This window comes from Scomber scombrus, chromosome 3 (genome assembly GCF_963691925.1).
Source record: "Scomber scombrus chromosome 3, fScoSco1.1, whole genome shotgun sequence".
Lineage (NCBI taxonomy): Eukaryota > Metazoa > Chordata > Actinopteri > Scombriformes > Scombridae > Scomber > Scomber scombrus.
Window position 1 is genome coordinate 15235578 of NC_084972.1, and position 21316 is coordinate 15256893.

The 21316-nt window shown below is 39.3% G+C and overlaps 2 protein-coding genes across 2 annotated transcripts in view; one reads left to right on the forward strand and one right to left on the reverse strand.

Moving 5' to 3' along the window:
- The window catches only part of suox (sulfite oxidase), a 161844-nt gene that overhangs the window by 83256 nt on the left and 57272 nt on the right, over positions 1 to 21316 (reverse strand). The gene's annotated exons all lie outside the window — the stretch shown is intronic.
- LOC133977332 (arf-GAP with GTPase, ANK repeat and PH domain-containing protein 1-like) lies at positions 3095 to 19515 on the forward strand. The gene is made up of 19 exons (XM_062415450.1): positions 3095 to 4244; positions 10822 to 10880; positions 10971 to 11058; positions 11223 to 11308; positions 11429 to 11570; positions 11658 to 11792; positions 11904 to 12025; positions 12607 to 12768; positions 13102 to 13185; positions 13461 to 13565; positions 13667 to 13826; positions 14570 to 14698; positions 14804 to 14941; positions 15137 to 15196; positions 15530 to 15681; positions 17148 to 17238; positions 18093 to 18315; positions 18428 to 18731; positions 19228 to 19515. The coding sequence occupies exons 1-19, from the start codon at positions 3095 to 3097 to the stop codon at positions 19513 to 19515; spliced, it is 3678 nt and encodes a 1225-aa protein (XP_062271434.1).

Genomic DNA, 21316 nt, shown 5'->3' on the forward strand with positions numbered 1-21316 from the left:
TCTTTTGAAGGTAAATTGTTTTTGTAAGGGAAGTGTTTCACATAGAATGAATGAATATTTGAAAGGACTCTTTTGGGGGACTTGCTGGAGACACAGGTAAAAAGTAATCAATGCAGCAGAAGCCAAGATACTTTCAATGTATCCCTGACTACATCACAAGGGGTTATTTTCTCTTTTTTCTCAAGCTCCCTCCAGAGCCACAGAAAATATGAATACACTTTCAAACTCCATGTATGCACTTGTTCTTACAGGCTGATTAATACTGCTCATGACGATTAAAGGTGACAGGAAAATCAGCAGAGTTCCCCTTTAAATAGTTTCAACTCATTGTTTTCTCAAATGAATAATCTCATGAATTCACTGACAAAAAAAAAAAAAACTGCAATAATCCTCATTATATGAGAATGTCAAGCTTAACTGTAATTAATTGCACAGTCATTAGCAAACGTTCATGCACAGCACAATTTGTGACCTTTTACAACTTTTAAGTTATTAAGTTACATTGCTTAAAATGTCGAAATATTTCTTAAAGAAAATTATCCACATAGCATCACTTACAGTACGTAGCTGGCTCTATTACATCAATATAACTAAATTCAATACATTGATATAAGATGTAAATCAATGAAAAAAGTAGGGTGCAAAAAGTCTTTGCACTCCTGAACTATTCTGAAATATTATTAGTTACATGTGTTCTGGCAGTTTTTACTTAAAGATCCACACAAGAAATGTTTTAAGATATATTTGGAGAAAAAAGTTTAATTGTATTTGCACTGGAGGTTTCAAGTTTCCTCATCATACCTTTTGTAAGCTACGTTCTGGACTACGATTGGTTCGAAACTACTTGTGATGTCACAAATCTGGCTCATAGGTAGACACTTTAAAATCAGATTCAAAGTGAGCATGTACACCGTTTCCACTTTCAGCAGATGAATGTGAAAACGGCATATTAAGTTTAAGTATCAAGTGAAGTAACAATAAGCGCTTTTTTTTTGTGGAAGGGGACCTCAACATTAATAGTGTATATTCCAAAGTAGATATTTATGGTAGTAATGTCTTAAAGTTAATCGTGCTTATTTATACCTTAATTTGGTATTTGTACAATTTTAACCATTTTCTTGATGTTGTTAGACAAGTGGCTTCCCCTTGAGGAGAGATTGTGTAGTGAGCAGAAAAATAATTTTAAGATCTGCTTTGTAGCATTTTTATTTCCAAGAAACTATTATATCATTTGTTTTCTTCCTTCACTTCTATTATTCTACTGTCATGCTTCATCCAGTGTTTATTATTCAAACCCTGAGTCTTATTCGCGTTCCTGTCCATTTTTTCTGCTGTTCTTTAATTGGACTTTATTTGATACAGCATTTCATTATTTTTTCTTTTTAAGATCTCCTTATTCTTTTCTATTTCTATTTCTTTTCTTTACTGCAATTATCCATCAACTAACATCCAGATTTTTCTCCTCTTGTGCATCATCACTTTCTCCCTCAGAGGGCACAGACTGTAAGGCAGGGAGAGAAAACAGGAGCTGCCCATAAATTGCTTTGGAAAGGAGAGGGGAGAGAAAGAGCTGGAGACAGAGCAGATGCATTGGCAGGAGGAGAGCTGGAGGTTTTTTTCTCTTTCTCTCTTTCTCTCTCTCTCTCTCTCTCTCTCTCTCTCTCTCTCTCTCTCTCTCTCTCTCTCTCTCTCTCTCTCTCTCTCTCTCTCTCTCTCTCTCTCTCTCTCTCTCTCTCTCTCTCTCTCTCCCTCCTGTCTCTTTTGTTGTGTCGGCACAGATAAAAATCTGAAAAACGTGGGCAAGGACCACCACCACCTCTCTTCAAGCTTGTTATTCCCTGCCTGTTTGCCAGAGCTGAATCCAGTGTGGAGCTGGTTGTGCAGCAGGCTAACGGTGGGCTAGCAGGGGGCTGCGAAGCAAAGGAGGCAAGGGAAAAAAAGAGGAGGAGGGGCCGTGGTGAGCTGGTGGGCTTCCTCTGCCTCACAGACACATTTTATTGACTTGCTAATTGGATGAGGCACTCGGAGGAGAGGATGCGGTGACCGAGAGAAGCAGCTCTCCAGAGGAGTGATACAGGCACAAGGAAGCATCGCTTGGGTTGCTTAAATCCAGCTACTTTATCTTCCTTATTTTAATGTTCTGGGGACATAACAACAGATGTTTTTCAGCATCTCTCTGTGACCCTCACACCGTGCATACATCATTTTATGCATGACATTGTCGAATGGAGGCTCCAGCTGCCAGACGCTTCGTGACAAGTGAATGATTTCCATTTTGATGTTTTTTCACCCTGTTCCTTTTCATTAGTTTTTTTTTCTCTTGGGCTGATCAGCTGAAGCTCCTTTTTTGTCAGTCTTGTTTGATGTGGTATTTGATGTGAATGATCCTCTGATGGAAAGAGAACATCTTCAATTTTGCAGAAACAATATGTACAATGGATATTCTTCAGGAAAAATGAAGGTATGACATGAGCGAAAGCCAAGACACATACTGTTCTAAGGTGGCATTATTCAGCCAGTGTTCATTTCAGTCCGAGTCAAGAAATGGATAAACCGAATGTATTGACTGTTGCATAATTCCAGGCTGAAATCAGAGGCTATAAGTCAACACTGTAGGAAGAAATGTCTTCCTGTATCTATTCATTTGTCTACATGTCAGATTTGTGCAGAATAAATGAGTTTAAGAGGGAAAACAAAGCACAGAGAGGAGAGGATTATGAATGAATCAGTGGTAGAGACCAGTAGTAGCGGTGTGCATTGAAGAGGATTAATGGAGGCATTAAAAAAACAGTCTAGACTTGTTTTACCACTGGGTCATGCTTTTAAATATATTCTGAAATTTGCAATTTTCAGCATTCCTCTTTGTGTTTTTACTAAGCTGTAAAGAAAGCAGGATTCCTGTCAACTCCATCTGCCTGATAGATCAGTCTGAGACATCATCAGCTACGCAAGGTTCGAGCAGGTGTGTGATCCATATTTGATCTTAGATTTTCTTTTTCTTCTGCTCCAGTCTTGTCCTGGATGTCATGACTGAGGTTTGTAGGTCTGGCTAGGTCAGAGAGCAGATGCCACTGTGCTGAGGTCTGCTGTCCCAATGAGCAAAGCGGGCAACCCACAGAAACGCACCACTTACCTCATCTCCCTCACTCTGGTGAAGGTTGAGGCTGTGCCAGAGGATGGAGCAGGGGACCAAGTGGAGAAGGAGCCCCTTCCAGAGGTGGAAGGGAGCCCTATGAAAGAGGAGGAAGAGGAGGTAGGCAATGCTACTAAAAGGGAGGAGGAACCTGTGTGTGTGCCAGTAGTAGAGAAAGAATGCATACAGGTGGAAGAAGAATTGGAACAGGTGCCAGTCAAGTATGGCAGCCCCAATAAAAACTGGGGGAAGCCCGAGAGGAGAGAGACTCATGGATACCAAAAGGACTTTGTATCAGTCGGAAAGAGTAAAGACACTTCTTTTGTGCATCCACCTGTGAAGCAAATGGTGAAAGTGTATGGAGGAACTAGCTTTGAGGCAACTGTGCGCAGAGAGGGACCTCGCTCAGATGCCATGCGTCCTAAGACAGAGCTCTACAGGGAGCCCCCCATGCTTTTCCTAAAGGGTGAAAATGGAGCCGACCTGAACAGTCGCTCACGTTGCAGCCTCCCTTTTTCCGTCCCACCACAGGTCAGCCAGCGCCCTGAAGTCCTGATGAGGTCACATGCAGGAGGCAACTCTGCATGCTGGAGGGAGATCAGAGAGGCCAATGCAAGCTTGTATCACTCTGCTAAGACTTTAGACCGAAGGGATAACCGCATCGGGGACCAGTCCCCCTTAATGGCAGCTACAACTCTTGGGCCTTACAGGGCGTCCTGGGCTGACAGTGATGGTAGAGGTACACTCATCCGCCCTGGAGCTCCCATGAGTGGAGGATTCACAGGTGTGATGACGAGGGACAGCCCTCAGGGGGAGAGATACAAGACAGTTTCAGTTTCCTTGCCTGCTCCTCCTTCTACTGATATGCCCAGGCCTCAAAGAAAAGGTACAAGTCGTACCCTGGACAACAGCGACCTACATTCCCCCTCTGAGGAACTGAAGAAGGGGAAGGACGGCCAGGGAGGAACAATCCAGAGAGGCCTTGCTCGTGATCGAAAGATGCTCAAGTTCATTAGTGGGATTTTCACCAAAAGTACAGCTGTGCCACACAGTGCCAACACTGCACCGCCCCTCTATCCAGCTGTGGAAAGGGGCTCTAGTGAGGAGGAGGGTAAGTACACTTCATGCATCTACTGCACATAGACACACACACACACACACACACACACACACACACACACACACACACACACACACACACACACACACACACACACACACACACACACACACACACCGAACATTACTGTATGACAGAGAATTATGGCAGCATCTCTGGACTTTTAACATACATTTTACAGTTATAATCAGCCCACTATATCAAACCAGCTCACTGTTTTACACATTTGGGCTCTCCACAGTGGTGAACAACATGCATAACAAAACAATATTAAAGATTACTGTCGGTGACATGAACCAGCTGAATCATTCGCACAACTCTATAGACAAGAAACTAGTCTTCCATGAGAATTTGGTGAGAGCGGCAGATAACAGTGTCACATCTGCCGTTTCACTTCACTCATCAGTGCTAACTTGGGCTGAGATTAAGTGACTAAGAAGACCATTTTGTTTAATGTGATTATACAGGATCACATATTTATTGCCATTAACACTGCCCTCTCTGGAGCTGTGTGGACCTACACCAAAAATCCGCTCCCACTTAGAGTCCATGTAATGCTCTAATGCGCTTATAATTCGTTAATTTACTTTTCATTTCATTTATATTGGCACCTGATAATTAAATGGATTTAAATTTGGCTTAACAGGGTTTTCTGTGTTTATTTCAATAAGAAGAATAAGCTGTTTTCTTTTCCTTTTAAGAAGATTGATTATTGCATTGCTTTAAGTCGAATGGTTAAGTTAGCATGAACATGTGTTAGCTGGCAGCTTAACAGATTAACTGTGTTAGTGTTTGTGACATGCTACTGTAAGTATTGAGTTAATAGTATGGAGAGCCAAGAAACAAGTTTAAACTCCTGCTGCTAACCTTTCCTGTCTTTGAGGGATTTGGTAACATGATTCTGCTGTTTCATTACTGCCCCGAGCTCTGTGTGTTTCTGATACTACTCGTAAGAGCTACACAATTACTTGAAATAACTTTGCTGGAAATACAATCGCAATGAGATCTAATGAAATGGGGCTCCTTTGAGATAAATCACAGGTCTAAAGAGAAAGAAAACGCTTCTCTTCTATTGAAAGCTGCAGAGGAGTCAGGACATTTTGCCTGGGTATGTACAGGCTTGGAATATGTATTTTTTATGTAATTTATGGATAGATTTTAAAATGAACCACATGTGTGAAGCAGTTACATGGCATCTATCCTGTCAATTGTCAGATTTCACTCTGTAATGGCCCAAATGGATAAATGACTCATTTAGCTATGGTGTGGAGGTAAAATGATTGGTGGATTAATCGGTTATCTGATTGACAGAAAACTAACATTCACTGGTTCCAGCTTCTCAAATGTGAATCTACTGTTTTCTTTGACAATTGTTTTTTAGGAAACTGTTATGGGCATTCATTGTTAACTGCAGCACTATAATGATTATTAGGTTATACCGTGACTACAACTATTATTATTTTCATTATCGATTCATCTGTTGATTATTATTATCATAGAACACTAAATAAACCAGAAAATATTTACATTTGAGAAGCTGGAATCAGAGAATTTGGGTGGGTTTTTCTTTAAGAAAATCAAAATAGTCAGTGACTAATTTAATAATTGAGTCATTGCTGCAAGCTCTAAGATTTTTGATAAAAATATATATCTAGATGTTAAGAAAAAAACAAAAACAAAAGCTTGGAAATGTTGCTAGAAGTGCATTACGATGGAATAAAATATTAGTTATCTATATATAAATAAACGATTTCAAACTTCAGTAGCTACAAATGTGACTGCATAAATAAAAACAGTTTAAAATGGGATTTTCACTTAATTAATTTTGCAGGCACAGTTTTCAGATTTTCATCAAAATATATCTTACATGTGTGAGAAGTGCATCCCTTCTTTACAGATGTTCTTTATAATGATGCCACAATACAGCTTCACTGTAGGCATTGGCATAGTGGAGGGGGTTAAAAATCTTAAATTGTGTGGTTAATATGCAATGAAATGTCTCTGTATTGTCACTAATGTGCTCAGTGTTTTGGATATCTTTTTTAAGGAATTCCCCAAATCCTGAACATTAAACAAATAAAAATGACTTCAATCTTGTCAAAGACTAAGTAAAGACCTCATGAAATATTCATACTTGTCTATGTGAAATAAAGGAAATGATGCAACTTTATCAATCTTTAATCTTTATTAATATATTCTAAAGAAAATCATCTATGACAGAGAATGTAGGATCGGCGTAAGCTCTGAATAATTTGTCAGGAGTAAGTGGGACATGAATAATTAAGGTTGGGGATACACAGAGCTGTGTTCATCGGAGGAGTGAGGAGAGGGGGAATGTAGGAGTGAGGAGCGAGGGAACCTGCTACTTCCTGCTCTGTGCACAGAGTTAATCAGCCTCCAAATGGAGCCTATTCATTCGTCAACGCTGTATTTTGTTAGTGTGCGTGAGCAGCAGAGTCTAAAAGGTGTCATGTTGAACCTGTAATTTCAGCATATTATGTCAGTATTCTGATGACAGATGAACATTATTTATGTAACTCACTGTAGAAAATATTTTTTCAGCAATGAAAAAAATGTGAGAGACGCACTTTCATATGTGCACAGGTGGACATCATCTTTCTACGCCTCTCACACATGTCGCTGTAGCCATGAGAGACCATTTATTGTATAGAGACCTGGGCTGGAGGCTTCTGGAAAATGGAGTTGCCATGGCAACAGCAAAGCCGTGAGAGATGCTATTTGGTCTGTGGTGTGACGCTGTTGATGGAGGGGAGTGTGGGTGTGGGGATTGCCCAAAGATTAGGATGAGGGAGAGTCAGAAGGTTTAAAGTTAGAATCTATGTCCCTAGAGAGTCGGCTGACACCGAGCCTCCGCCCGGTACAACGTGACCCAACAGCTTCAGAGTGTGTGTGTGGGTGTGCGTGTGTGTGTGTATGTGTGTGTGTGCAAGCAGTATCTGTGTCGTTGTCTGTGACAATGATGATTTCCATATTAATCTTCATCAGTATTACCCAGAGTGTGTGTTTGTGAATTCGGATGCATGTGTTCACTCTTGCAGGCATTTGTCTCTCTCTGTTCAGCTTCACATCTGCAGATGTGTACGTTGTCCTTCATGGCTGTGTATTTGCTTTATTGAATTTCCATTCACTAATGCAAGTTTGCTGTCAGCCTACTGAGGATAGAGCTGTGGTACTCAAACCATACTGTTCAGTGCATCCAAACTACAAAATATCCTTAAGGCATTTCATGTAGAACTTAAATAATCCCTACAGACATGTTTTAAGATGGATATAAAATACTATCAAATTAAATACTACTGTGGATAATAATTTGTGTTCAATATAGTTCTTCCACAAAAAGTTCAATGATCTAGATTACTTTAGATTAGAATACTTAAAATGACATCTTATTTTTCACCCTGACAGGATTTATGAATTTGTAAAGATTTTTTATTTCCAAAATGTAACAGCTGGACACAAGATGTCTCCTACTTCACTGTTACGTCTATTCTCAGTGTTTCTGCACTGTAGGCTGCAAGTTTCCACATCACACTTATGTCAATGGAATACTGGGCCACAACTATTTCCAAACTAGTTGTAATGTCACAAATCCAGTTTGTAGGTACTCCCCTTTAACTCAAATTTTTGGTGAGCCCAGAAAAACTTTCCCCCTTCAACAGATAAATGTGAAAAAAACTCGGCACATACATCATTCTGCTATGTGAAGCTCAAACATCCAACTTAAGAAACAATAAGAAAAACACATTTTTGAGTGGAGGGGGGCTTTAAATATATAATTTTCATAAATGTTCATCTGTTTTATTCCCCTTTCAAGCTATTGATCCTTGTTTTTTACTGCCCTGAAACTAGTGGAGTTATTTCTTTCTAGATAAACGTGACTGCTGAATATGAGAGAGTAAGTGCCTCATGATTGATATTTTCTGCAGGGTGTGGAACAGAAATATTACAGTGACTAAGAATTAAATTAAAGAGTGAGCTATGGAGTAATAAAAAGAAATTCTCACAGTAGTGCATTAACGCTAACACTTCGACTCCAGAAAGAACTGAACAAATGTGACTTACCTGGCTGACTGTACCACTGTAATGAGCGTTTATATATTTTACTCTTATCAGTATCAAACCTGATAAAGCATGTACAAAGCATGCTGCTGGATCATTATGAACTCAGTTAACCAATGAACTAGATGTATTTGGCTGTAATACAGAAACTATTTATAATCATGGCACTGGGAACATAATGTGAGTTCTTATTATATATAAACATTCAGTCATCATGTTGTGGATGTCCTCATCACTAAAAACAAAGCCTGAAAACAATAAATGGTATTAAATCCTTTGTGGACCTTAAGTCATATTGCAATGAAAGATGGTGGACTGGTTGTTCAAGGTGTCCATTTACTTTAAAAACGTTTCACCTCTCTATTTAAATAGAAAACATTTTTATGGAATAATTTTATATCCTGTATGAGTTTAGGTTTAGTATATTTCCGATGCAATTCCAAGACTAAAGATCCCCGGAAATGCTAATGTCTGCCTGAATCTGATAATGACATAATGAGCCCCTTAACAGCAGTTATCTTCTGCCATTTCTTAAAGAGCCATTTTGTTTTTGTTTGATTCAAATAGATTTGAACATAGATGTAACCAAAGTCACACTATTGATCATTCAGTATAAAAAACACCCGACAAGTAATTTGGTCTAATTTTCATCCCTCAACATGTTTTTGTATTTTTCTTACAAGAAAAAGTCACAATTGCAATAATTCAACTTTTTCTCAGTGCAGTTTCTCCTTTTCATGGAATAGTCAATAAATGTAGTATAGTATCAATCAATGATGATTCTCAATACATTTTCAAAACAAGTGATAAAACATTTTTCATTATCCGTTATTTGACTCGCCTGATGATCAGCTTCTTGCAAAAGTCTTTTTGAATCAGGTTTCCCTTTTTTCTAGACCACCAAGCACCAACTGGCATATTCTGTCTTGATTCACTGAGACTGACTTCTATAAAATTCATAAAATGAGGGAAACTGCACTGGGAACAAGATGATTTATCTCACCGCAGTTATAAAATGAATACGTCTTCAAGGCTGAATAAAAGAATAAAAGACTTGTTAGGAGGAGTTTTTGCAGGGTAACCACAGTAAGAGAAAGAAGAGTCGGGTGTTTTACAATGTTGGGATGAACTAAAGATATCTGGCATGCTCACTAACTCGTGCAGACTTGCATGGTTTTACACTTGATTGGATTTTCTGGGCACTTGCTGAGATCTGCAGCCTCTCTGCACCCAGAAAGGAGGTTTGGACACCCTGACACTCCACACTGTGCTATGCCTGCAGGCAGCCATGATAAACCTGCCCAGCAGTCAACAGTGACATTTATAAGGGATTTCACCACAACATTTTGGGAGAGTTTATCAATTTCATTTTTGTTTGTATAGTAGGCTACAGAAATAGGCACAGGTAGTGTTTAGGTTAGCGTAGCACAAAGACTAAAAAAAGATGAAGTTGCCTACACATTTCCAGATTCTGGACAAAATGCATGTGACTCATGGATGTGTTGGTGGCTAGTTTGGATGCTTAGAACATGTTAATATGAAAGTTGTGGAGTTGTTATAAGCTCTTGTTGCTGTTAATGGAGATTAATCACCTATGTTTCTTGTTTGTATTGTTACAAAGCTCAAGTACAGTTGTGTCACACTTGTTAAAGCAGTCTGACATTTTTATGCCTCTGTGCCGACGACAGTCGAGGCCAGCAGCATCAAGTTATTGGTTTGTCCGTCCGTCCATTGGACCGTTTCTCTCATTACCATTCTCAATGCGATATCTCATGAACACCTTGAGGGAATTTCTTCAAATTTGGCACAGACATCGACTTGGACTCAAGGGTGAACTGACTAGAATTTGGCAGTTAAAGGCCAAGGTCATTGCAACCTCATAAAATACGTTTTTGGTCATTACTCAAGAATTATGACAAAGTTTCACACAAATGTCTAATATGATAAAAGGATAAAGTGATGTTATTTTATATCTAAAAGACTAAAGTTCAGCTTCACTGTGACTTAATAACGTTCTGCAAAAACACTTTTCTGACCATATCCTGGTATTTCTAGTCAGAAATTGTTTTCTGCTTTGGAAATTGAGGATAGTGTCATATTTGTTGGTATAGTACAGACATGGGATCAGCTTCAGTTTGTGCCTCCCATGTTCTGTCATTACAGTGAGTCACAGTGCTAGGCATCCTAATCCTACATTTTAATCCAAACTAAGATGGTGGCCAGAAATGACATCTCTCCTCACTCAATTTGTTCAATGTGAGCCAAAATCAAAAATGTCATTATCAGTCATTTTCTAGGTCTTCTCAAAGACACTGTTAGCTCCGTAAAAAGTGAAAACACACCTTACATGAGCTACATTTTTGCCTTATCTATTCTTTAAACTGTATTTTGTCACCAAAACACCAATTACCAGTATATCAAATCATTGCAGCACTGAGCTTACTTTATGCTTTTTATTTATTATTCCATTTATTTCCTTTGTAATCAGCTGGATGCACCAGCAGTCAAGAATGGACCATCAGCCAAACTGTACAAGAACTACACCTGGTAAGTATTAAAAAACATTTCTTTTAAAAGTCAGTGAGCAGAATTCAATACTAAATGTATCATCTTTTCATCTGTGTGTTTGTTCATCAGGGTGTTTTGGGAGGCCTGTGCAGTGGGAAGTCTGCTCTGGTCCACAGACACTTAACAGGAAGTTACTTGCCGCTGGAAAACTCTGAGGGTCAGCTTCACATGTCCTCACCTACAACATTTCTGTGTGTCTTTCTATGTCAACTGGCGATAGACCTTTGTCACCACAGACAATTTTACTTCTCATACACAGGTGTAACATTTCATCATAGTCTTAGAGTAAAATATTTGTTTCGTCTTCTTTTTTTTCTTCAGGGCGCCAGTACATTAAGGACGTCCTGGTTGATGGACAGAGCCACCTACTGATAATCAGAGAGGAGACAGAACTCCCAAGTGCTCAGGTGGGTTTGGAAACTGACCTGACTTTGGATAATGTGAACAACTAATTAGACTTTGTGTAAATTACTATCAGCCTGCCCTTGTGTTTTTTGAGTGGAATTCTTCTTCTGCCTTCTCTTCAGTTTGCAAGTTGGGTGGATGCAGTTATCTTGGTCTTCAGTTTAGAAAATGAGGCCAGCTTCCTGGAAGTTTACAAAATCTACCACCAGCTCTCTATCCACCGGCCGGTCACTGAAATACCTTTTGTAGTAGTCGGCACACAAGGTAAGATGCTTGCACACAACATGTCCTTTGATTTAAATCTTCTAAGAGGTGAACTATTGTTGTATTTGTGCTTTGTGCTTTCTGTAGATAAGATCAGCAGCACCAACCCCAGAGTAATAGACGATGCCAGGGCTAGACAGCTCTGCTCAGATGTGCGGCGTTGCACTTACTATGAAACTTGTGCTACATACGGCCTCAATGTGAACAGAGTCTTCACTGATGGTATGTGCCCCTGTCATATGAGAACAGAGAGAATAATACTGCATAGTACACAGATATCTGAAGATTTTTTTCTTTTTTAGTGCTAATGTTACAGGTTTTTTCCTTCCACAGCTGCTCAGAAGATCATGGCGGCTAAGAAGCAAGCTGCCTTACTGGCTTCCTGTAAATCTCTCCCTAACTCTCCCAGTCACTCTGGAGGCTCCACCCCAGTGTCTGGCATCTTTCCAGGACAGGTAAAACTGTTAAGGACCATCTGTCAGAAAAAAATGGTACAAAGTAATACCATTTAACTGCACCTTTTCTTGCTAAGTCTGTTGCATATTTTAGATTTGCTGTTGTGCTGTAAGTCCAACTGAAATTTAAATCCTTATGGAAGGACATATATTTCTTTTCCATTTTTCCAACTGAGATGAAGCTGTTTTTGGACATGTTTGTAGAAACGATGTGCAGACTCTGGGTGGGCATTTGAGGTCCAGTTTTGCTAGACTTTTTGTAAATGGTTTTGCCTTTTTTCCACAACTCCACATACCGTAGCTCTGATTATTTACCGTTAGTGATATAAGATATATCTGTCCTTTTACAACGTTAAACATTTGGGAGGACCCATTGAACTATTGAATTAGCATTTTCCTACAAACTCTCCAAGTGAAATGTTAGAACTACATGTTACTTTTGCTTTATGTAATTTCAGTGCCTGTTGTATCATTGTTTGTCCTGCATTATACAAAGAAGAAGAAACACCAAGTATATTCTTAGAAAAAAAAAAATTCAGATTGACTATAATAAACTCAATTATTTGTCTCCCCTCACTCAGGCCAGTAATGGTGGTCAGAGCAGTGACTACTCCTCATCACTTCCCTCCACTCCTGTGATTACTCATAAAGAGATCGGCAGGACAGCGAGAGGGGAGAAACAGGACAGTGCCACACCGGGGTCAGTCCGCAGTGCCACTCGAAGACGCACTTCCCGATTTGCGGTAAATACATAGACACAGAATAACATTATCATTCATTTGGAGCTGTGTTTCCAATATTCACTCTTCTTTAAGCTCCGTTTTGGAAAAATATAGAAAAATATTGATTAGTCCAGCTTTAATTTAAGTCCAAATGACACTGATATTAAACCGATTTTTATAGATAACAATTGAATCACCAGAAACCTCATTCATATTTCTATATGCTTTTTTTTGGGCAAGAAAAGATTCAATACTGTATTTTCTAAAATAAGTTATAAATGATATTTATAATTTTAACCAATCACCCCTTTGTTGCCTCTGATGCAGTTATTGCTCCTCTTGTCCTTTGTCTAGGGCCGGAGAGGCAGTGATTCAAACAGACGGAGTGCAGACTGTAAAGGAGATCTGGGAAGTGGACGCTCAATTCCCATCAAACAGGTAGGACACTGATTTGCACTTGATGCTGAGACGAAACTGATATATCTAATGACCCTCTGCAGAGGACATCACACCAGCAGTCACTTAAAATTAAATGTGTGACAGCAGCTTCATCGTTTGAAGTGATGAAGTGCTGTGATCTCCCATATTGGCATGATGAATGGATTGTGGGTTTTTTTGGCAGCCAACAGGCATCAAGCTGAAGAAATGTGCGAGATTAACACACAAGATATTAGCAATAAATTTACACTCTTCTGTTTTGTCACCTCCATCAGGGCATCTTACTGAAGCGCAGCGGGAACTCACTCAACAAAGAGTGGAAGAAGAAGTATGTCACGCTGTCCAACGATGGCATACTGTCCTATCACTCCAGCGTAAATGTGAGTCAGAGTGCTGACAGAGCATTTTAAAGGCATTTTGCTGCTGAAAGCGCCACAAACAGCTGGTGGCTGATGGTAATGGCTGATGTTTGGTTTGGCAGGACTACATGCTAAATTCCCCAGGGAAAGAGATGGATCTCCTGAGGGTGACAGTGAAGGTGCCTGGAAAGCGGCCGCCTCGTGCTGTACCAACCTGCGGCCCTCCAGCCGGGCTCAATGGGAGGGTCAAAGATGTGCAGGGACCTGAGGGACTCAGCCCAGGTCAAAGAATAAACATGTTTTCTGGATTGTATATTATGAGAGGATGTGCTGAATTTCAAAAAGTAGTCATAGTCAAACCAATTCCTCTTCCTGACTATCAGAGAAATTACAACTATAAACCTAATTTATACAAATACCAGTACATTGGCATATGGAGCCTAAATTGAGTATATCTAATGGTTAGTATGATGCAACATTTTGCTGAGGTGTAGCTCCGTCAATTTTTGATGATTTGGAATCTCCACCCTGATCCTTCTCTTTGTTAACATCAGTTCATACTACCCCCATTTACTCCCACAGTTCAAAAACATGTAAGTTAGATGGACCCTGAATGTGAATAAAAAGGAGTGGTAAAAAATAAGATAAAGAACATGATTAATAGGCAGAGTTAGGAGAAAGCAGAAGTCAGACCTACACTAAATACATTGTTCCTTGAATTTTAAAGACTTTTTTGGGGGGAAGGGGGTCAAACCTTTGTGCCAGAAAGGAAAAAAATTTTTTGCAAAAGAACAAAAGAGCGTCATAAGGGATTTCAAGTTTTTGCAAGGATGTGGGAAAGATAAAAGTAACCCCTCTCAGTATCTTTTTCAGGACTTCTTCAGTAATTCTTGTGTATATTTAATTTTTCATGTGTTCACACAGAATCATTAATGTATTTTTTAAATCTCAGTAGCTCAGTTTTACATTTCATGTTCGGCAAAATTACTCTATTATTAACTACATGTTTGTCATAATATTTTTAGTTCCTGTAAGCACCAGCGGCCTCCTGCAAGTGGAGGAAATGGAAGGACTGGGTGGTGCACTGTTCCTGAGGAGTAACAGAGGTGTCCAGCGATGTCCTTCCACATTATCTAACCACGCTCAAAGTGTTGGTGAGAAAAAGAACTTCATCTGTGCATACAGTGTTTATCATTACTTAAAGTCGTGTTTTTCTTTGTACCATATTCATATAATTTGGTACAATTTCTTCTTGCCAGACTCTGCAGTTGAGGGTGTGTCCAGCTCCTCCTCCACCAAAGACGTAGGCTCCGCCTCCCCAGTGACAGACAGGAAGAAGCATCGCAGAAAGAAGAGCATGAACCAGAAGGGAGACGCAACCATTGGCCAAGCAGATGGTAAACATAAAGAACTTTGTTTTTATATTCATCGTTAAGCAAGACAATAACAATGTTCTGACACTGTTGATATATTGCTAATTATTGAAAAAGTTACAGTAATAATTCATAGCCTAAGAATACATTTGATAAAGTGTACATTTTATTATGTCCTCTCTTTGGCTTTTTTGTGACATTTTCAATCTTTTCATGCAGCCAAGCGCAAAATGTGGAAACTGAAAAGCTTTGGTAGCTTGAGGAATGTAAGCAAGACAGGTAACACTGATCTCTTGCTTTGCATCTTTTAAGCTCTGACTGGCCCTCTGCACACATCAAGCTCCTGCTGTAGCATCAATTAATTACTAATATTTGATTGATATTCTTTCAATACATCTCAAATATTTTACCTACATGTACGTACATTTTAGCATTAAGTAAAAGATTTAATTGACTAGTTCACTAACATAAAGCATAAAAATTCTAATTGTGATAAAACATGAACTGCACTGATGCATGCAAACTCAAACTGTCTTTTTCTTTATGTTAAAAAAACATTTCTGGATGAAAAAGATTAAAATTCTCTTCTGTGTGTTCATGTTTTTCTGTCAGATGAGGATCATTTTGACTTCCTCATTGTGTCAAGCACTGGCCAGACGTGGCACTTTGAAGCCCAAAGTGTGGAGGAGAGGGATTCCTGGGTTCAAGCCATCGAGAGCCAGATCCTGGCTAGCTTACAGCTGTGTGAGAGCAGCAAAAACAAGGCAAGACAGACAAAGGCATATAATGTGCTCTTCGGAGACTTTATGTACACTGAGATTTACAGTGAGAAAACATAAGCACATTCATTAGTATCATATTCTCGGAAAAAAACATTACATTCTCTTTTTTACGCAAAACTGGCAAAGGAACACAACCATAATTCCCTTTTTGTAAAGGTGCAAGTTGCGCCTTTTTGATGATTTCATGCTCCCAAATGTTCCTGCTTTCATGGAGATGGCAAGAAATGTGTTTATGCACCTCAGTTAGTGTTGTGCTATGTTGGTGCCCATATTGGTATGAAATGTTGCCTGTGTTTCCAGAGCTACTCTCATGGCTGTAGTAGGCAGACTCACAAACACTAGAAGAATGTTTTTGCATTCATCTGCTGAAGGGGGAAAGTTTCTCTGCACTCTGAAATCTGAGTTTAAGGCGTGTATCTGCGAGTATGATTTGTGATATCACAAGAAGTTGTTTACTGGCCCTAAACTGGGAAACATTGTGCATCTAGCAGTTAAACCTAACCTACGTTAAACCTAACCTATTCATAGATTTTGGAATTTTCTATTAGGGAGAGGAAAGAGATTTTATAATTATAAGTGTATTTACCAAAGGGCCTGAACACTTTTGTGGAAAAAACATGTCTGACACAATTTATTATTTCAAGCAGAGTACAGTAATATGTCCTTAAATATGACTGAAGGAGATCTTTAAAGTATTATTCTGTAGTAGTGGCATCATAGTACACAAGTACAGTAAATGTATGTAAAGTAAGAAAAACACAAAGCGATAACAGTTTGTTATCATGAAAACACACTGATTGTACCACAAGGTGTGATTTTTTCTTTCTTTTTTATTTGGTTTATTATGCACAGAAAGCATGGAACAATTTTAGCATCTCCTGATTTTTAAATTTGAATTTTTAAGTTGTGCTATCCAGGATACCAGGAAGTACATTGGAGTAGCCTACCTTATAATGTGTGTGTTTTCTGTATTGTTGAACTGTGGGACTCCAGAAGGAAAGCAGTTTTGTCTCAGGAAGCTGGCCTCCACCCATTAGGATACTGCTGCTACTTTTAAAAGGGATGAGGAAAGTTAATTTGATTGTCCATTAATGGGTTAACACTAATGGCTTGTGCTGGTTTCTGTTCTTGAGTGGGGAACACATCCTGGTTTGGATTTAGATAAATGATCTCTAAAAATGATAATTGCCACTAATATAATGATAACCTCAATCCCATGATGCATTTCCTTTTCAGTGTTATGGCATTGTATTTTCTATGAGGCCCAAACCCTTAATTTTACAGCTTTAAATGGTTAGTACATAATGATGATAATAGCCATCTTCCACAGCGTTTTCACAGGGAGATTTGGAAATTATAATCATTAGTAAGGAGGGTAACTACAACGGAGCTGGTATCACAGAGGGACGTTTTTCTGTCATTTTGATCATATACTGTGTTTTTCACAGGCTCGCAAGAATAGCCAGAGCGAAGCAGTGGCTCTGCAGGCGATTCGCAACGCAAAGGGCAACAACTTCTGTGTTGACTGTGATGCTCCAAGTTAGTGACTCATTTGTGTTTATATTTTCTATATTATATATTTATACGTCTCATTTTTCCACTTGTATCTATCCATGTGTGTCTGGGTTTAGAACGAAGTATTATAAATACTGAAACTGTGAGAGTCATCAATAAGTCCATGAAACCATTTTTGTTTGTTTTTTTGTGTTTCTTTGTAGCTCTGTAGCGCTTGCTAGCAAAACATTTTGACGAAAAGGAATTCGTTTTTTTATTGTTTTCAATTATAAGTTGAAATTTTGCTGGCAGGTAAAAAAAAAACTGTCTTGCTAACTTGTTCATTTGCAACATAGATGAGACTTTTACCTAAGTGCTTTACTGAATTAAGTTGTCATTAAGGCTTTGAAATATTTTACTTTAGTAAGGAAAAATAGCTGCCTTAACAATTGCTATAATGTTAATTGCAAGGTAAACAGGCCAATTAGGAAGGGTTTAAGTACACACAGCAAACACAGCAGCAGTGAGCTGCAAAGCATCATTTTTGATAAAAAAAATACATTTTTTTTTTTTTTTTTAATTCATTTAAATATTTGTCTTAAATTTTACCAAACCAAACAAAAACAGATCAAATGCTGAATATTCCTCTAAAGTTGGAACACTTTTAAAAGGCTAAAAGGGAAGCCTGTCAGGGGGAGTTTGGCACAAATCTGCTTTAAAACTTGTACAAACAGGATTTCACAGGGCTTCAGACACTTTTGTGGCATGAAATGGCCAAACTGGCAAACTTTTCACATGTAAATGCTGCTTGTGAAACAGATATACATAGTCAGCCACATAGCTCAGTTCCAAATGAAGTGGCAGTCTTAATTTTTGTGTGTGTACGCTCCCTCTCCAAGATCCAACCTGGGCCAGTCTGAACCTGGGTGCTCTCATATGCATCGAGTGCTCTGGGATCCACAGAAACTTGGGAACCCACCTGTCTCGTGTTCGCTCCCTGGACCTCGACGATCTGCCACGAGAGCTCACGCTGGTTCTCAGTGCCATCGGCAACCACATGGTCAACAGTATATGGGAGGCGCGCACCCTGGGACATCGTAAACCATTGCCTGATGCTACCCGGTAAACAGAGCTGTTCCATGTTAGACACAGTAGGGTGGCACAATGACAGAAATCTGTTAATATATTTCACTGGTAATTCACCCTCTCCTCATCATCTCTCTTTCCTGTCCAGAGAGGAACGGGAGTCATGGATCAGGGCCAAATATGAGCAGAAACTGTTTGTGGCACCATTGCCTCCTCCCACTCCTGGTGAGGGCCCAGATATCACACTATCTGGCCATCTTCTGTTAGCAGTGATGGAGCACAACCTCCCCAAGCTACTGCTCTTTTTGGCCCACTGCACTAAGGAGGACATTAATGCCCCTCTCAGCCTGGCGTTCTCCTCCAGGTCGTTCTTAGCGCTGCGGCTGCCCGGCTCTGCTCTGCACGCCGCCTGTCAACAGGCCGATGTGGTGATGACACAGCTTCTTGTTTGGGTGTGTTTCCCTCTCTCTCAGTTTACCTCACTGCAGTTTTGCCAGTTTTGATATAGGAATCAATAAAACGCTTGTACTGTGGTTTCATATTACTTCAAAAAATGCAATATTGACAAAGTGTGAAATCATTTTAAATGTCTTCTCGGTGTTAAATATATGATCACAGCCAACCATCACTTTGACTTATGCAAAAATGGCAAAATAATAAATGTTACCCTTCAACAACCTCTAAGTAATACACTCCAAACCAAAACTATTAAAACAGATGACTCAGCAGACCACTCAAGGTGATCTACGTATGTGTGTGAAAGGCACTAAAGCTCATTGAGTCACGCCTTGTTGGGATAATTTAAGACAGTCCTGTCAGCTTTTAGTCCCAAGAAGCCACGGGCAATTTATACCTCATATGATAAAACTTCCTTAAAATGTGGTATATGGGATAATTACATAACCTAATCCAGTCTTTTTTATCTCCTCTTCCTCTCATTAACTTCAGTATGGCTGTGATGTTCGGTATAGGGATGCTCAGGGGCAGACGGCGCTGGCTCTGGCTCGCAGTGCTGGCAGCCAAGAGTGTGTCGACATCTTGATCCAGTATGGATGCCCAAATGAACCAGCCCCCTCAGTTGCAGCAACAATCGGTTTCGCAGCGGCTGCGACCTCCAGCTTCCCAGTTGCCATGACGCCGAGCCTGACAGTTGCCACGACACTCAAGATCTCGCACAAGAGCGGCGGCGGCAGCACCAGCTTGAGTTACAGCACCTCCAGACGAGCAGTGTCATAATTGAAATGTGGTGTGGTGAAGTGTGTGTGTGTGTCAGCTTGTCGCTTTGCCCTCATAGTGTCCTGTACATTCACGCAGGCCAGTGGGACTGATGAACACCTTGCCAGATATTGCACTCTTGAAGTCAGATGAGGTTTAATAGGGTGTGTTTGTGTTTGTGTTTGTCAGGGATGAAAACATTCACTGGTAATTAATATGGGCACATTCAGTCTGCTAGAAAGGTTTAACCAAAACAAAAAGATACATTTTCCTGACTACACTTTGTACGTAGACAGTAAGATAAACAAATATATATATAACATTGGGATGCCTCTGCATTCAGATCTAATAGGGATGTTTTGCACTGTATACCAGCTGGTATGATTCATATGTCACCATGCGGTCAATATTCAATTTTATTCTCCACTCAGTTAAGAATGGAAATTTGCCTTTGGCCTAAAATATTATCTAATATTATCTTATAAAGAACCGCAATAAGTCTACTGTTTGATAGATGGATGTCTCTGTCTGTCTTTCTCCGCTTGAAATACCAATGTTAAACAGATCAACAGTTTTTAAAACTTTATTGACAACGAATGTTAGAAAATCAGATCAGAGAGAGTGCATATATACTGTGTTATGTTCAACAAAGCCGGGAGTTGAGCTGTGCATAAATAAGGTTGTGTAAGCTGATTATTTAAAAAAATAACTTTACAGTGGCTGAAGAGTGAGGCTGTTTTAAAGATATTCAAAATAACTGTATAGAGATGAATTGATAAAATATGAGTGCTTCATTTTCCAGATTGTTATTGTACGATTTGTACAGTTGGTTCTGTGTATAAAACTCAAAGGGTTACTCATTGCTGTTCAGAGATTTACAGCTTCTTGGTTTCCTTTGATAACCACCTGATTAACTCTTTGACACCCAAGACTGAGATTTCTATGTTATGTTTGTATCACTGTGTATGACATGAACACTGTACATGACGTGCGCATTAAAACCTGCAGAGTGAGTGACTCCAACAGCAGGTCATTGTCAAGGCGAGTGTAATACTGGATGTCCATATGAACAAATGAAAATGAAATGCCTTGATTTTGATTGAATGTACAAAAACAGATGATTTGAGGTTGTTATTTTAAACATTTAACATGTGTTATCCAGATGATACAGCTGTGGCTTCATCCATGTTTTGGTGGACTGTCGGGGCGTTTTATGTTTTGATTAACTAATATTATTCCTGCTGTGACTAATAGAAATTAAAAGTATGGGGTAATAGATTAAAACTGTTAAGTCTTGACACTTAATGGTTCTGATCTATAAAAACCCTTGAATGAGTGTTTGTAAGTGGTTGAAAATCAAGATGATAAATAGAGGAATGTTTCCCAAATTAATATTTTAAAAAATGACATAAACAATCCTCCTGCAGTACTGTATGTATTTTTGTGTTAATCTCTTCGCTGAGTGTACATGTCTGTGATGTAAGCATCTCTTTCCATTTGTATTTTTTTACTCATGCAATGATTCATAGAGCATTCATTATCAATACACTAAGGCTACTGCCCAAGCTCTGGTGTTTTGTGTGTACATTTTCTGCTCATAGCAAACCATATTTCAAAAAGCAAGCTGAGTTGAAGGATAAGGCTGGCGAATTTATATATTTTTCTTATTGTCCACAAATCTCATGTGCACAGCTAAACCAACAATAAACTCATCCAACAAGCATTATGTATCTATCCAAAGTCTGATATATCACATTCCACTGACCTCCATTGTTGTCCAAAAACTATTAAAAACAGATCAGTGACCACACTGCAGCACTGG

Coding starts and splice junctions, on each gene's coding strand:
- LOC133977332 (XM_062415450.1), top strand. CDS start 3,095: ATGAGCAAAGCGGGCAACCCACAGAAACGCACCACTTACCTCATCTCC. Junction 11,309..11,428: donor CAGAACTCCCAAGTGCTCAG/GTGGGTTTGGAA, acceptor CCTTCTCTTCAG/TTTGCAAGTTGGGTGGATGC. Junction 14,699..14,803: donor TAACCACGCTCAAAGTGTTG/GTGAGAAAAAGA, acceptor TCTTCTTGCCAG/ACTCTGCAGTTGAGGGTGTG.